The 16162-nt window shown below is 73.3% G+C and overlaps 1 protein-coding gene across 4 annotated transcripts in view; it reads right to left on the reverse strand.

Annotated features, from left to right (window-relative positions):
* mthfd1l (methylenetetrahydrofolate dehydrogenase (NADP+ dependent) 1 like) overlaps window positions 1–16162 on the reverse strand; it is a 230782-nt gene that overhangs the window by 118810 nt on the left and 95810 nt on the right. For all 4 annotated transcript variants that reach the window (XM_041182708.1, XM_041182707.1, XM_041182706.1 and 1 more), the window contains exon 16: window positions 14193–14295. In XM_041182708.1, the coding sequence (XP_041038642.1) occupies window positions 14193–14295 (103 nt within the window). The remainder of the gene's footprint in view (window positions 1–14192; window positions 14296–16162) is intronic.

The following is a 16162-nucleotide window of genomic DNA, read 5'->3' on the forward strand; positions in this document are numbered from 1 at the left end:
AGAGAGAGGGCGGGGGGGCGGGAGAGAGAGGGCGGGGGGGCGGGAGAGAGAGGGCGGGGGGGCGGGAGAGAGAGAGGGCGGGGGGGCGGGAGAGAGAGGGCGGGGGGGCGGGAGAGAGAGGGCGGGGGGGCGGGGGAGAAGAGAGGGCGGGGGGGCGGGAGAGAGAGGGCGGGGGGGCGGGAGAGAGAGGGCGGGGGGGGCGGAGAGAGAGAGGGCGGGGGGGCGGGAGAGAGAGGGCGGAGAGGCGGGGGGGCGGGAGAGAGAGGGCGGGGGGGGCGGGAGAGAGAGGGCGGGGGGGCGGGAGAGAGAGGGCGGGGGGGCGGGAGAGAGAGGGCGGAGGGGCGGGGGGGCGGGGAGAGAGAGGGCGGGGGGGCGGGAGAGAGAGGCGCGGGGGGGGCGGGAGAGAGAGGGCGGGGGGGCGGGAGAGAGAGGGCGGGGGCGGGGGGGCGGGAGAGAGAGGGCGGGGGGGCGGGAGAGAGAGGGCGAGGGGGGCGGGAGAGAGGGCGGGGGGGCGGGAGAGAGAGGGCGGGGGGGCGGGAGAGAGAGGGCGGGGGGGCGGGGAGAGAGAGGGCGGAGGGGGCGGGAGAGAGAGGGCGGGGGGGCGGGAGAGAGAGGGCGGGGGGGCGGGGAGAGAGAGGGCGGGGGGGCGGGAGAGAGAGGGCGGGGGGGGCGGGAGAGAGAGGGCGGGGGGGCGGGAGAGAGAGGGCGGGGGGGCGGGAGGAGAGAGGGCGGGGGGGCGGGAGAGAGAGGGCGGGGGGGCGGGAGAGAGAGGGCGGGGGGCGGGAGAGAGAGGGCGGGGGGGGCGGGGAGAGAGAGGGCGGGGGGGCGGGAGAGAGAGGGCGGGGGGGGCGGGAGAGAGAGGGCGGGGGGGGGGAGAGAGAGGGCGGGGGGGCGGGAGAGAGAGGGCGGGGGGGGCGGGAGAGAGAGGGCGGGGGGGGCGGGAGGAGAGAGAGGGCGGGGGGGCGGGAGAGAGAGGGCGGGGGGGCGGGAGAGAGAGGGCGGGGGGGCGGGAGAGAGAGGGCGGGGGGCGGGGGAGAGAGAGGGCGGGGGGGCGGGAGAGAGAGGGCGGGGGGGCGGGAGAGAGAGGGCGGGGGGGCGGGAGAGAGAGGGCGGGGGGGCGGGAGAGAGAGGGCGGGGGGGGCGGGAGAGAGAGGGCGGGGGGGGGCGGGAGAGAGAGGGCGGGGGGGCGGGGAGAGAGAGGGCGGGGGGGCGGGAGAGAGAGGGCGGGGGGGCGGGAGAGAGAGGGCGGGGGGGCGGGAGAGAGAGGGCGGGGGGCGGGAGAGAGAGGGCGGGGGGGCGGGAGAGAGAGGGCGGGGGGGCGGGAGAGAGAGAGAGGGCGGGGGGGGGGAGAGAGAGGGCGGGGGGGGCGGGAGAGAGAGGGGGGGGGGGGCGGGAGAGAGAGGGCGGGGGGGCGGGAGAGAGAGGGCGGTGGGGGAGGAGGAGAGAGAAGGCGGGGGGGGGCGGGAGAGAGAGGGCGGGGGGGCGGGAGAGAGAGGGCGGGGGGGCGGGAGAGAGAGGGCGGTGGGGGGCGGGAGAGAGAGGGCGGGGGGGCGGGAGAGAGAGGGCGGGGGGGGGGCGGGAGAGAGAGGGCGGGGGGGCGGGAGAGAGAGGGCGGGGGGGGCGGGAGAGAGAGGGCGGGGGGGGGGCGGGGAGAGAGAGGGCGGGGGGCGGAGAGAGAGGGCGGGGGGGCGGGAGAGAGAGGGCGGGGGGGGGGGAGAGAGGGGCGGGGGCGGGAGAGAGAGGGCGGGGGGCGGGAGAGAGAGGGCGGGGGGGCGGGAGAGAGAGGGCGGGGGGGCGGGGAGAGAGAGGGCGGGGGGGGCGGGGAGAGAGCGGGCGGGGGGGGCGGGAGAGAGAGGGCGGGGGGGCGGGAGAGAGAGGGCGGGGGGGCGGGAGAGAGAGGGCGGGGGGGCGGGAGAGAGAGGGCGGGGGGGCGGGAGAGAGAGGGCGGGGGGGGGGCGAGGAGAGAGAGGGCGGGGGGGCGGGAGAGAGAGGGCGGGGGGGGCGGGAGAGAGAGGGCGGGGGGGGCGGGAGAGAGAGGGCGGGGGGGCGGGGAGAGAGAGGGCGGGGGGGCGGGAGAGAGAGGGCGGGGGGGCGGGAGAGAGAGGGCGGGGGGGCGGGAGAGAGAGGGCGGGGGGGCGGGAGAGAGAGGGGGGCGGGGGGGAGCGTGGGCGGGGGAGAGAGAGGGCGGGGGGGGAGCGGGGAGAGAGAGGGCGGGGGGGCGGGGAGAGAGAGGGCGGGGGGGCGGGAGAGAGAGAGGCGGGGGGGCGGAGAGAGAGAGGGCGGGGGGGCGGGAGAGAGAGGGCGGGGGGGGCGGGGAGAGAGAGGGCGGGGGGGGGGAGAGAGAGAGGGCGGGGGGCGGGAGAGAGAGGGCGGGGGGGAGAGAGGCGGGGGCGGGGAGAGAGGGCGGGGGGGCGGGAGAGAGAGGGCGGGGGGGCGGGTGAGAGAGGGCGGGGGGGGCGGGAGAGAGAGGGCGGGTGGGGGCGGAGTGAGAGAGGGGGAGGGGGCGGGAGAGAGAGGGCGGGGGGGGCGGGAGGGAGAGGGCGGGGGGGGGGAGGAGAGAGGGCGGAGGGGGGAGAGAGAGGGCGGAGGGGGGGGGAGAGAGAGGGAGGGGGGGAGGAGAGAGAGGGGGGGCGGGGGGAGAGAGAGGGCGGGGGGGCGGGGAGAGAGAGGGCGGGGGGGCGGGAGAGAGAGGGCGGGGGGGGCGGGAGAGAGAGGGCGGGGGGCGGGGGGAGAGAGAGGGCGGGGGGGCGGGAGAGAGAGGGCGGGGGGGCGGGAGAGAGAGGGCGGGGGGGGCGGGAGAGAGAGGGCGGGGGGGCGGGAGAGAGAGGGCGGGGGGGGCGGGAGAGAGAGGGCGGGGGGGCGGGACGAGAGAGGGCGGCGGGGGCGGGAGAGAGAGGGCGGTGGGGGCGGGAGAGAGAGGGCGGGGGGGCGGGAGAGAGAGGGCGGGGGGGCGGGAGAGAGAGGGCGGGGGGGCGGGAGAGAGAGGGCGGGGGGGGCGGGAGAGAGAGGGCGGGGGGGCGGGAGAGAGAGGGCGGGGGGGCGGGAGAGAGAGAGGGCGGGGGGGCGGGAGAGAGAGGGCGGGGGGGCGGGACGAGGAGAGAGGGCGGGGGGGCGGGAGAGAGAGGGCGGGGGGGCGGGAGAGAGAGGGCGGGGGGGGGGAGAGAGAGGGCGGGGGGGCGGGAGAGAGAGGGCGGGGGGGCGGGAGAGAGAGGGCGGAGGGGGCGGGAGAGGAGAGGGGGGGGGGGGAGAGAGAGGGCGGGGGGGCGGGGAGAGAGTGGGCGGGGGGGCGGGAGAGAGAGGGCGGGGGGCGGGAGAGAGGGGGGGGGCGGGAGAGAGAGGGGGGGGGGGGCGGGAGAGAGAGAGGGCGGGGGGGCGGGAGAGGAGAGGGGGGCGGGGGGAGAGAGGGGGGGGGAGGAGAGAAGGGCGGGCGGAGGGGCGGGAGAGAGAGGGCGGGGGGGGCGGGGAGAGAGAAGAGGCGGGGGGGGCGGGAGAGAGAGGGCGGGGGGGCGGGAGAGAGAGGGCGGGGGGGGCGGGAGAGAGAGGGCGGGGGGGGCGGGAGAGAGAGGGCCGGGGGGGCGGGAAGAGAGGGCGGGGGGGGCGGGAGAGAGAGGGCGGGGGGGGCGGAGAGAGAGGGCGGGGGGGCGGGAGAGAGAGGGCGGGGGGGCGGGAGAGAGAGGGCGGGGGGGCGGAGAAGAGAGAGGGCGGGGAGGGCGGGAGAGAGAGGGCGGGGGGGGACGGGAGAGAGGAGGGCGGGGGGGCGGGAGAGAGATGGGGGCGGGGGGCGGGGGGGGGATGGGAGAGAGAGGGCGGGGGGGGGCGGGGGAGAGAGGAGGGCGGGGGGGGCGGGAGGAGAGAGGGCGGGGGGGGCGGGAGAGAGAGGAGAGGGGGGGGGGGGGGAGAGAGAGGGCGGGGGGGGCGGGGAGAGAGAGGGCGGGGCGGGGGCGGGAGAGAGAGGGCGGGGGGGCGGGAGAGAGAGGGGCGGGGGGCGGGAGAGGAGAGGGCGGGGGGGCGGGCGGGAGAGAGAGGGGCGGGGGGGGCGGGAGAGAGAGAGGGCGGGGGGCGGGAGGAGCGAGGGAGGGCGGGAGAGAGAGGGCGGGGGGGCGGGAGAGAGAGGGGGGGGGGCGGGACGAGAGAGGGCGGGGGGGCGGGGAGAGAGAGAGGGCGGGGGGGGGGAGAGAGAGGGCGGGGGGGGGCGGGAGAGAGAGGGCGGGGGGGGGGGACAGAGGGCGGGGGGCGGGGGACAGAGGGCGGGGGGCGGGGGACAGAGGGCGGGGGGGCGGGGGACAGAGGGCGGGGGGCGGGGGACAGAGGGCGGGGGGGCGGGGGACAGAGGGCGGGGGGCGGGGGACAGAGGGCGGGGGGCGGGGGGGACAGAGGGCGGGGGGCGGGGGACAGAGGGCGGGGGGGCGGGGGACAGAGGGCGGGGGGCGGGGGACAGAGGGCGGGGGGCGGGGGACAGAGGGCGGGGGGGGCGGGGGACAGAGGGCGGGGGGCGGGGGACAGAGGGCGGGGGGCGGGGGGACAGAGGGCGGGGGGCGGGGGACAGAGGGCGGGGGGCGGGGGACAGAGGGCGGGGGGCGGGGGACAGAGGGCGGGGGGCGGGGGACAGAGGGCGGGGGGCGGGGGACAGAGGGCGGGGGGCGGGGGACAGAGGGCGGGGGGCGGGGGACAGAGGGCGGGGGGCGGGGGACAGAGGGCGGGGGGCGGGGGACAGAGGGCGGGGGGCGGGGGACGAGGGCGGGGGGCGGGGGACAGAGGGCGGGGGCGGGGGACAGAGGGCGGGGCGGAGGGGACAGAGGGCGGGGGGCGGGGGACAGAGGGCGGGGGGCGGGGGACAGAGGGCGGGGGGGGGGGACAGAGGGCGGGGGGCGGGGGACAGAGGGCGGGGGGCGGGGGACAGAGGGCGGGGGGGCGGGGGAAAGAGGGCGGGGGGCGGGGGACAGAGGGCGGGGGGCGGGGGACAGAGGGCGGGGGGGGGGACAGAGGGCGGGGGGCGGGGAAGAGGGCGGGGGGCGGGGACAGAGGGCGGGGGGCGGGGGACAGAAGTGAGGGGGGCGGGGGACAGAGGGCGGGGGGCGGGGGACAGAGGGCGGGCGGGCGGGGGACAGAGGGCGGGGGGCGGGGGACAGAGGCGGGGGGGCGGGGGACAGAGGCGGGGGGCGGGGGACAGAGGGGCGGGGGCGGGGGGACAAGAGGGCGGGGGGCGGGGGACAGAGGGCGGGGGGCGGGGGACAGAGGGCGGGGGGCGGGGGACAGAGGGCGGGGGGCGGGGGACAGAGGGCGGGGGGCGGGGGACAGAGGGCGGGGGGCGGGGGACAGAGGGCGGGGGGCGGGGGACAGAGGGCGGGGGGCGGGGGACAGAGGGCGGGGGGCGGGGGACAGAGGGCGGGGGGCGGGGGACAGAGGGCGGGGGGCGGGGGACAGAGGGCGGGGGGCGGGGGACAGAGGGCGGGGGGCGGGGGGACAGAGGGCGGGGGGCGGGGGACAGAGGGCGGGGGGCGGGGGACAGAGGGCGGGGGGCGGGGGACAGAGGGCGGGGGGCGGGGGACAGAGGGCGGGGGGCGGGGGACAGAGGGCGGGGGGCGGGGGACAGAGGGCGGGGGGCGGGGGACAGAGGGCGGGGGGCGGGGGACAGAGGGCGGGGGGCGGGGGACAGAGGGCGGGGGGCGGGGGACAGAGGGCGGGGGGCGGGGGGACAGAGGGCGGGGGGCGGGGGACAGAGGGCGGGGGGCGGGGGACAGAGGGCGGGGGGCGGGGGACAGAGGGCGGGGGGCGGGGGGACAGAGGGCGGGGGGCGGGGGACAGAGGGCGGGGGGCGGGGGACAGAGGGCGGGGGGCGGGGGACAGAGGGCGGGGGGCGGGGGACAGAGGGCGGGGGGCGGGGGACAGAGGGCGGGGGGCGGGGGACAGAGGGCGGGGGGCGGGGGACAGAGGGCGGGGGGCGGGGGACAGAGGGCGGGGGGCGGGGGGACAGAGGGCGGGGGGCGGGGGACAGAGGGCGGGGGGCGGGGGACAGAGGGCGGGGGGCGGGGGACAGAGGGCGGGGGGCGGGGGACAGAGGGCGGGGGGCGGGGGACAGAGGGCGGGGGGCGGGGGACAGAGGGCGGGGGGCGGGGGACAGAGGGCGGGGGGCGGGGGGACAGAGGGCGGGGGGCGGGGGACAGAGGGCGGGGGGCGGGGGACAGAGGGCGGGGGGCGGGGGACAGAGGGCGGGGGGCGGGGGACAGAGGGCGGGGGGCGGGGGACAGAGGGCGGGGGGCGGGGGACAGAGGGCGGGGGGCGGGGGACAGAGGGCGGGGGGCGGGGGACAGAGGGCGGGGGGCGGGGGACAGAGGGCGGGGGGCGGGGGACAGAGGGCGGGGGGCGGGGACAGAGGGCGGGGGGCGGGGGACAGAGGGCGGGGGGCGGGGGACAGAGGGCGGGGGGCGGGGGACAGAGGGCGGGGGGCGGGGGGACAGAGGGCGGGGGGCGGGGGACAGAGGGCGGGGGCGGGCGGGGGACAGAGGGCGGGGGGCGGGGGACAGAGGGCGGGGGGCGGGGGACAGAGGGCGGGGGGCGGGGGACAGAGGGCGGGGGGCGGGGGACAGAGGGCGGGGGGCGGGGGACAGAGGGCGGGGGGCGGGGGACAGAGGGCGGGGGGCGGGGGACAGAGGGCGGGGGGGCGGGGGCCAGAGGGCGGGGGGCGGGGGACAGAGGGCGGGGGGCGGGGGACAGAGGGCGGGGGGCGGGGGACAGAGGGCGGGGGGCGGGGGACAGAGGGCGGGGGGCGGGGGACAGAGGGCGGGGGGCGGGGGACAGAGGGCGGGGGGGCGGGGGGACAGAGGGCGGGGGGCGGGGGACAGAGGGCGGGGGCGGGGGACAGAGGGCGGGGGGCGGGGGACAGAGGGCGGGGGGGGGGGACAGAGGGCGGGGGGCGGGGGACAGAGGGCGGGGGCGGGGGACAGAGGGCGGGGGGCGGGGGACAGAGGGCGGGGGGCGGGGGACAGAGGGCGGGGGGCGGGGGACAGAGGGCGGGGGGCGGGGGGACAGAGGGCGGGGGGCGGGGGACAGAGGGCGGGGGGCGGGGGACAGAGGGCGGGGGGCGGGGGACAGAGGGCGGGGGCGGGGGACAGAGGGCGGGGGCGGGGGACAGAGGGCGGGGGGCGGGGGACAGAGGGCGGGGGGCGGGGGACAGAGGGCGGGGGGCGGGGGACAGAGGGCGGGGGGCGGGGGGACAGAGGGCGGGGGGCGGGGACAGAGGGCGGGGGCGGGGGACAGAGGGCGGGGGCGGGGGACAGAGGGCGGGGGCGGGGGACAGAGGGCGGGGGGGCGGGGGACAGAGGGCGGGGGGCGGGGGACAGAGGGCGGGGGGCGGGGGACAGAGGGCGGGGGGCGGGGGGACAGAGGGCGGGGGGCGGGGGGACAGAGGGCGGGGGGCGGGGGACAGAGGGCGGGGGGCGGGGGACAGAGGGCGGGGGGCGGGGGACAGAGGGCGGGGGACAGAGGGCGGGGGCGGGGGACAGGGAGGGACAGAGGCGGGGGGGCGGGGGGACAGAGGGCGGGGGGCGGGGGACAGAGGGCGGGGGGCGGGGGACAGAGGGCGGGGGGGGGGGACAGAGGGCGGGGGGCGGGGGACAGAGGGCGGGGGGCGGGGGACAGAGGGCGGGGGGCGGGGGACAGAGGGCGGGGGGCGGGGGACAGAGGGCGGGGGGCGGGGGACAGAGGGCGGGGGGCGGGGGACAGAGGGCGGGGGGCGGGGGACAGAGGGCGGGGGGCGGGGGACAGAGGGCGGGGGGCGGGGGACAGAGGGCGGGGGGGCGGGGGACAGAGGGCGGGGGGCGGGGGACAGAGGGCGGGGGGCGGGGGACAGAGGGCGGGGGGCGGGGGACAGAGGGCGGGGGGCGGGGGACAGAGGGCGGGGGGCGGGGGACAGAGGGCGGGGGGCGGGGGACAGAGGGCGGGGGGCGGGGGACAGAGGGCGGGGGGCGGGGGACAGAGGGCGGGGGGCGGGGGACAGAGGGCGGGGGGCGGGGGACAGAGGGCGGGGGGCGGGGGACAGAGGGCGGGGGGCGGGGGACAGAGGGCGGGGGGCGGGGGACAGAGGGCGGGGGGCGGGGGACAGAGGGCGGGGGGCGGGGGACAGAGGGCGGGGGGCGGGGGACAGAGGGCGGGGGGCGGGGGACAGAGGGCGGGGGGCGGGGGACAGAGGGCGGGGGGCGGGGGACAGAGGGCGGGGGGCGGGGGACAGAGGGCGGGGGGCGGGGGACAGAGGGCGGGGGGCGGGGGACAGAGGGCGGGGGGCGGGGGACAGAGGGCGGGGGGCGGGGGACAGAGGGCGGGGGGGCGGGGGACAGAGGGCGGGGGGCGGGGAGACAGAGGGCGGGGGGCGGGAGACAGAGGGCGGGGGCGGGAGACAGAGGGCGGGGGGCGGGAGACAGAGGGCGGGGGCGGGGAGACAGAGGGCGGGGGCGGGAGACAGAGGGCGGGGGGCGGGGACAGAGGGCGGGGGGCGGGGAGACAGAGGGCGGGGGGCGGGAGACAGAGGGCGGGGGCGGGAGACAGAGGGCGGGGGCGGGAGACAGAGGGCGGGGGGCGGGAGACAGAGGGCGGGGGGCGGGAGACAGAGGGCGGGGGCGGGAGACAGAGGGCGGGGGCGGGAGACAGAGGGCGGGGGCGGGAGACAGAGGGCGGGGGCGGGAGACAGAGGGCGGGGGCGGGAGACAGAGGGCGGGGGCGGGAGACAGAGGGCGGGGGCGGGAGACAGAGGGCGGGGGCGGGAGACAGAGGGCGGGGGCGGGAGACAGAGGGCGGGGGCGGGAGACAGAGGGCGGGGGCGGGAGACAGAGGGCGGGGGCGGGAGACAGAGGGCGGGGGCGGGAGACAGAGGGCGGGGGCGGGAGACAGAGGGCGGGGGCGGGAGACAGAGGGCGGGGGCGGGAGACAGAGGGCGGGGGGCGGGAGACAGAGGGCGGGGGCGGGAGACAGAGGGCGGGGGCGGGAGACAGAGGGCGGGGGCGGGAGACAGAGGGCGGGGGCGGGAGACAGAGGGCGGGGGGCGGGAGACAGAGGGCGGGGGCGGGAGACAGAGGGCGGGGGCGGGAGACAGAGGGCGGGGGCGGGAGACAGAGGGCGGGGGCGGGAGACAGAGGGCGGGGGCGGGAGACAGAGGGCGGGGGCGGGAGACAGAGGGCGGGGGCGGGAGACAGAGGGCGGGGGCGGGAGACAGAGGGCGGGGGCGGGAGACAGAGGGCGGGGGCGGGAGACAGAGGGCGGGGGCGGGAGACAGAGGGCGGGGGCGGGAGACAGAGGGCGGGGGCGGGAGACAGAGGGCGGGGGCGGGAGACAGAGGGCGGGGGCGGGAGACAGAGGGCGGGGGCGGGAGACAGAGGGCGGGGGCGGGAGACAGAGGGCGGGGGCGGGAGACAGAGGGCGGGGGCGGGAGACAGAGGGCGGGGGCGGGAGGACAGAGGGCGGGGGGCGGGAGACAGAGGGCGGGGGCGGGAGACAGAGGGCGGGGGCGGGAGACAGAGGGCGGGGGAGGGAGACAGAGGGCGGGGGAGGGAGACAGAGGGCGGGGGAGGGAGACAGAGGGCGGGGGAGGGAGACAGAGGGCGGGGGAGGGAGACAGAGGGCGGGGGAGGGAGACAGAGGGCGGGGGAGGGAGACAGAGGGCGGGGGAGAGACCGAGGGCGGGGGAGAGACCGAGGGCGGGGGAGAGACCGAGGGCGGGGGAGAGACAGAGGGCGGGGGAAAGACAGAGGGCGGGGGAAAGACAGAGGGCGGGGGAAAGACAGAGGGCGGGGGGAAGACAGAGGGCGGGGGGAAGACAGAGGGCGGGGGAGGGACCGAGGGCGGGGGAGAGACCGAGGGCGGGGGAGAGACCGAGGGCGGGGGAGAGACCGAGGGCGGGGGAGAGACCGAGGGCGGGGGAAGGGGAAGGAGGGAAAGCAGAGGGCGGGGGGAAGAGCAGAGGGCGGGGGAAGAGGAAGAGAGGGCGGGGGAAGAGAGGAGGGCGGGGGGGAAGAGAGAGGGCGGGGGGAAGAGACGAGGGCGGGGGGAAGAAGAGGGCGGGGGAAAGAGAGAGGGCGGGGGGAAGAGACGAGGGCGGGGGGAAGAGAGAGGGCGGTGGGGAGAGAGAGGGCGGGGGGAAGAGAGAGGGCGGGGGAAGAGAGAGGGCGGGGGAGGAAGAGAGAGGGGGGGGGAAGAGAGAGGGCGGGGGGAAGAGAGAGGGCGGGGGGAAGAGAGAGGGCGGGGGGAAGAGAGAGGGCGGGGGGAAGAGAGAGGGCGGGGGGAAGAGAGAGGGCGGGGGGAAGAGAGAGGGCGGGGGGAAGAGAATAGGGCGGGGTGGAAGAGAGAGGGCGGGGGAAGAAGAGAGAGGGCGGGGGAAGAGAGAGGGAGGGGGGAAGAGAGAAGGGCGGGGGGAAGAGGAGGGGCGGGGGGAAAAGAGAGAGGCGGCGGGGAAGAGAGAGGGCGGGGGGAAAGAGAGGGCGGGGGAAGAGACGAGGGCGGGGGAAGAGAGAGGGGGGGGAGAGAGAGGGCGGGGGAAGAGAGAGGGCGGGGGGAAGAGAGAGGGCGGGGGACGAGAGAGGGCGGGGGAAGAGAGAGGGCGGGGGAACGAGGAAGAGAGAGGGCGGAGGGGAAAGAGAGAGGGCGGGGGGAAAGAGAGAGGGCGGGGGAAGAGAGAGGGCGGGGGAAAGAGAGAGGGCGGGGGAAAGAGAGAGGCGGGGGAAAGAGAGAGGGCGGGGGAAAGAGAGAGGGCGGGGGAAAGAGAAGAGGGCGGGGGAAAGAGAGAGGGCGGGGGAAAGAGAGAGGGCGGGGGGAAAGAGAGAGGGCGGGGGAAAGAGAGAGGGCGGGGGAAAGAGAGAGGGCGGGGGGAAAGAGAGAGGGCGGGGGGAAAGAGAGAGGGCGGGGGAAAGAGAGAGGGCGGGGGAAAGAGAGAGGGCGGGGGGAAAGAGAGAGGGCGGGGGAAAGAGAGAGGGCGGGGGAAAGAGAGAGGGCGGGGGAAAGAGAGAGGGCGGGGGAAAGAGAGAGGGCGGGGGAAAGAGAGAGGGCGGGGGAAAGAGAGAGGGGCGGGGGAAAGAGAGAGGGCGGGGGAAAGAGAGAGGGCGGGGGAAAGAGAGAGGGCGGGGGAAAGAGAGAGGGCGGGGGAAAGAGAGAGGGCGGGGGAAAGAGAGAGGGCGGGGGAAAGAGAGAGGGCGGGGGAAGAGAGAGGGCGGGGGAAAGAGAGAGGGCGGGGGAAAGAGAGAGGGCGGGGGAAAGAGAGAGGGCGGGGGAAAGAGAGAGGGCGGGGGAAAGAGAGAGGGCGGGGGAAAGAGAGAGGGCGGGGGGAAAGAGAGAGGGCGGGGGGGAAAGAGAGAGGGCGGGGGAAAGAGAGAGGGCGGGGGGAAAGAGAGAGGGCGGGGGAAAGAGAGAGGGCGGGGGAAAGAGAGAGGGCGGGGGGAAAGAGAGAGGGCGGGGGAAAGAGAGAGGGCGGGGGGAAAGAGAGAGGGCGGGGGAAAGAGAGAGGGCGGGGGAAAGAGAGAGGGCGGGGGAAAGAGAGAGGGCGGGGGAAAGAGAGAGGGCGGGGGAAAGAGAGAGGGCGGGGGAAAGAGAGAGGGCGGGGGAAAGAGAGAGGGCGGGGGAAAGAGAGAGGGCGGGGGAAAGAGAGAGGGCGGGGGAAAGAGAGAGGGCGGGGGAAAGAGAGAGGGCGGGGGAAAGAGAGAGGGCGGGGGAAAGAGAGAGGGCGGGGGAAAGAGAGAGGGCGGGGGAAAGAGAGAGGGCGGGGGAAAGAGAGAGGGCGGGGGAAAGAGAGAGGGCGGGGGAAAGAGAGAGGGCGGGGGAAAGAGAGAGGGCGGGGGGAAAGAGAGAGGGCGGGGGAAAGAGAGAGGGCGGGGGAAAGAGAGAGGGCGGGGGAAAGAGAGAGGGCGGGGGAAAGAGAGAGGGCGGGGGGAAAGAGAGAGGGCGGGGGAAAGAGAGAGGGCGGGGGAAAGAGAGAGGGCGGGGGAAAGAGAGAGGGCGGGGGAAAGAGAGAGGGCGGGGGAAAGAGAGAGGGCGGGGGAAAGAGAGAGGGCGGGGGGAAAGAGAGAGGGCGGGGGAAAGAGAGAGGGCGGGGGAAAGAGAGAGGGCGGGGGAAAGAGAGAGGGCGGGGGAAAGAGAGAGGGCGGGGGAAAGAGAGAGGGCGGGGGAAAGAGAGAGGGCGGGGGAAAGAGAGAGGGCGGGGGAAAGAGAGAGGGCGGGGGAAAGAGAGAGGGCGGGGGAAAGAGAGAGGGCGGGGGAAAGAGAGAGGGCGGGGAAAGAGAGAGGGCGGGGGAAAGAGAGAGGGCGGGGGAAAGAGAGAGGGCGGGGGAAAGAGAGAGGGCGGGGGGAAAGAGAGAGGGCGGGGGAAAGAGAGAGGGCGGGGGAAAGAGAGAGGGCGGGGGAAAGAGAGAGGGCGGGGGAAAGAGAGAGGGCGGGGGAAAGAGAGAGGGCGGGGGAAAGAGAGAGGGCGGGGGAAAGAGAGAGGGCGGGGGAAAGAGAGAGGGCGGGGGAAAGAGAGAGGGCGGGGGAAAGAGAGAGGGCGGGGGAAAGAGAGAGGGCGGGGGAAAGAGAGAGGGCGGGGGAAAGAGAGAGGGCGGGGGAAAGAGAGAGGGCGGGGGAAAGAGAGAGGGCGGGGGAAAGAGAGAGGGCGGGGGAAAGAGAGAGGGCGGGGGAAAGAGAGAGGGCGGGGGGAAAGAGAGAGGGCGGGGGAAAGAGAGAGGGCGGGGGAAAGAGAGAGGGCGGGGGAAAGAGAGAGGGCGGGGGAAAGAGAGAGGGCGGGGGAAAGAGAGAGGGCGGGGGAAAGAGAGAGGGCGGGGGAAAGAGAGAGGGCGGGGGAAAGAGAGAGGGCGGGGGAAAGAGAGAGGGCGGGGGAAAGAGAGAGGGCGGGGGAAAGAGAGAGGGCGGGGGAAAGAGAGAGGGCGGGGGAAAGAGAGAGGGCGGGGGAAAGAGAGAGGGCGGGGGAAAGAGAGAGGGCGGGGGAAAGAGAGAGGGCGGGGGAAAGAGAGAGGGCGGGGGAAAGAGAGAGGGCGGGGGAAAGAGAGAGGGCGGGGGAAAGAGAGAGGGCGGGGGAAAGAGAGAGGGCGGGGGAAAGAGAGAGGGCGGGGGAAAGAGAGAGGGCGGGGGGAAAGAGAGAGGGCGGGGGAAAGAGAGAGGGCGGGGGAAAGAGAGAGGGCGGGGGAAAGAGAGAGGGCGGGGGAAAGAGAGAGGGCGGGGGAAAGAGAGAGGGCGGGGGAAAGAGAGAGGGCGGGGGAAAGAGAGAGGGCGGGGGAAAGAGAGAGGGCGGGGGAAAGAGAGAGGGCGGGGGAAAGAGAGAGGGCGGGGGAAAGAGAGAGGGCGGGGGAAAGAGAGAGGGCGGGGGAAAGAGAGAGGGCGGGGGAAAGAGAGAGGGCGGGGGAAAGAGAGAGGGCGGGGGAAAGAGAGAGGGCGGGGGAAAGAGAGAGGGCGGGGGGAAAGAGAGAGGGCGGGGGAAAGAGAGAGGGCGGGGGAAAGAGAGAGGGCGGGGGAAAGAGAGAGGGCGGGGGAAAGAGAGAGGGCGGGGGAAAGAGAGAGGGCGGGGGAAAGAGAGAGGGCGGGGGAAAGAGAGAGCGCGGGGGAAAGAGAGAGCGCGGGGGAAAGAGAGCGCGGGGGAAAGAGAGAGCGCGCGGGAAAGTGAGAGAGGGGGGGAATGAGAGAGAGGGGGGGAATGAGAGAGAGGGGGGGGGAAGAGAGAGAGGGGGGGGAAGAGAGAGAGGGGGGGGGAAGAGAGAGAGGGGGGGGAAGAGAGCGAGAGGGGCGGAAGAGAGAGAGAGGGGGGGAAGAGAGAGGGAGGGAAAGAGAGAGAGAGAGGGGGAAAGAGAGAGAGAGAGGGGGAAAGAGAGAGAGAGAGGGGGGGAAAGAGAGAGAGAGGGGGGGAAAGAGAGAGAGAGGGGGGGAAAGAGAGAGAGAGGGGGGGAAAGAGAGAGAGAGGGGGAAAGGGAGAGAGAGGGGGAAGAGAGAGAGGGGGGAGAGAGAGAGAGAGGAGGAAAGAGAGAGAGCGGGGATAGAGAGAGAGCGGGGACAGAGAGAGAGGGGGAAAGAGAGAGAGGGGGAAAGAGAGAGAGGGGGAAAGAGAGAGGGGGGGGAAAGAGAGAGGGGGGAAAGAGAGAGAGGGGGAAAGAGAGAGAGGGGGAAAGAGAGGCAGAGGGGAGAGAGCAAGAGGGAACGAGGGGGGGTGCACGAGTTTTTTGATCACGTCTCACCTCGTTGCCAGGTAATTGTAGATGGATCAATGTCCAAACGAACAAATTTTGAGAATTCTTTGGGTGTCAGTGTGCGGGGATCCTTTTTCTGGATCCCCAAGCGCTGCAGTGGAAAAAGCACAAAAATTGCAACTTGGGTGATTGCCACAGGTCAGCATCTACCACGATTAACTATTCCCTCTTGACAAAGAACCCACTTGGGTGAAACAGAAATTCAATCTCAAAGCAAGGAATCAGACAATGTACAGGAAAATTAAATCAACTCAAGTCCTGCCACAAAGCAAGTGGACTATGTAGTTAAATAAGATGTTTAAACAAACACTACAAATCAAATCCAGTTTATCTTCGCAGGTAAGGGTGTGAGACAAGTCAAATCTGATGGACCACACACCAGCCTAGAATACATTAACACAACTGGAACAGGAGAAAACCATTCAATCCCTCAAGCCTGCTCCATGACTCAATCAGATTATGCCTTGTCTATATTTTAACTCCATTTATTCACCTTGGTTCCAGGTCCCTTAACATGCGTGCCAAACAAGAATCTACCAATCTCAGGTTTTCAATTGATTTAGACTCAACATCTTTTTGGGAGTACGTGCTGCAGATCTCCACCATCCTTTGTCTGAAGAAGGGATTCCTGACATCACCCCTTAATAGCCTAGCTCTAAAGATTATGCCCCCTTTATCTGGACTCCCCACTACATGAAATAGCTTCCCCATCTACTTTATCAACTGTTTTCATCATCTGAAACACCATTAGATCACCTTTAAGTTTCTATACTTGGGGAATACAAGTACAAACTCTACAATCAACCCTCATCTTAATCCTTTTAGCCCAGGTATCACTGTGGTGAATCTGTGCTGTACCCTCTAAGAGCAATATACCTTCCAAGGAGAACCAATTCAGTTTAATTCACTGGCACTAAACTAACAAACACTTCACCAGATGCTGCCAATCAGGCTACTTATCTGATAGCAAATTTACAAAACATTACAATCTCTACTGCAGGTTTGAAAAGAATCCAAATAACTCTTAATTTTCCAAATCACTAAAATCTGCTAAACTAGCCCTTCATGGGAATTATTCATAGGGGAAATAGTGGCATAGTGGTAATGTCACTGGACTAGTAATCCAGAGTTCCAGGTTAATATTCTGCAGACAAGGGTTTAAATCCCACCATGGCAGCTGGAATTTAACTTCGATTAATAAAACTGAAAGCTCGTCTCAGTAAATGGTGACCATTAAACTATCCTCGACTGTCGTAAAAACCCATCTGGTACAATAATATCCTTCAGGGAAGGAAATCTGCCATCCTTACTCAGTCTGGCCTATATGTGACTCCAGATCCACAACAATGTGGATGACTCTTAACTGTCCTCCGAAATAGCGCAGCAAGCCACTCAGTTCAAGGGCAATTTGGTTTCGACAAAAAATGATGGCCTTACTAGTAATGCCCACGTTAGAGAATTTTAAAAATTAACATAAAACAAGCAAAGGAATTTAAAAACTTTTATTTGCTTACACAAAACAATTGCATCATATTATTCACCTCTGATGTGGCAGAACTTGATCACACATGAGCAGTACATGATTACACGGACTGTTGTACCACTGGCTGCCATTTTGTTCCTTGCAGCAGGAATGAATGACTAATTTCTTCCCTCCATCAAAAATTGCCCTTATAATTTGATCAATTTAGCCCAGGTACCTTTGTGGCGAATCTGTGCTGTACCTCCTCCAACAGCAATATATCCTTCCTAGGAAAACCAATTCAGTTTAATTCACTGGCACCAAACAAACATACGCTTTACAGGGTGCTGCCAATCAGGCTTCTTATCGGATAGCAAATTTACAAAGCACTACAATCTCTACTGCAGGTTTGAAAAGAATCCAAAAATGACTCTCACCCTTCCAAATCACAAAAATCTGAGAACAAGGTCACCCCAGACTATTCTCCACCAGGAGA

Source organism: Carcharodon carcharias, chromosome 2, assembly GCF_017639515.1.
Source record: "Carcharodon carcharias isolate sCarCar2 chromosome 2, sCarCar2.pri, whole genome shotgun sequence".
In the NCBI taxonomy this organism is placed as follows: Eukaryota; Metazoa; Chordata; class Chondrichthyes; order Lamniformes; family Lamnidae; genus Carcharodon; species Carcharodon carcharias.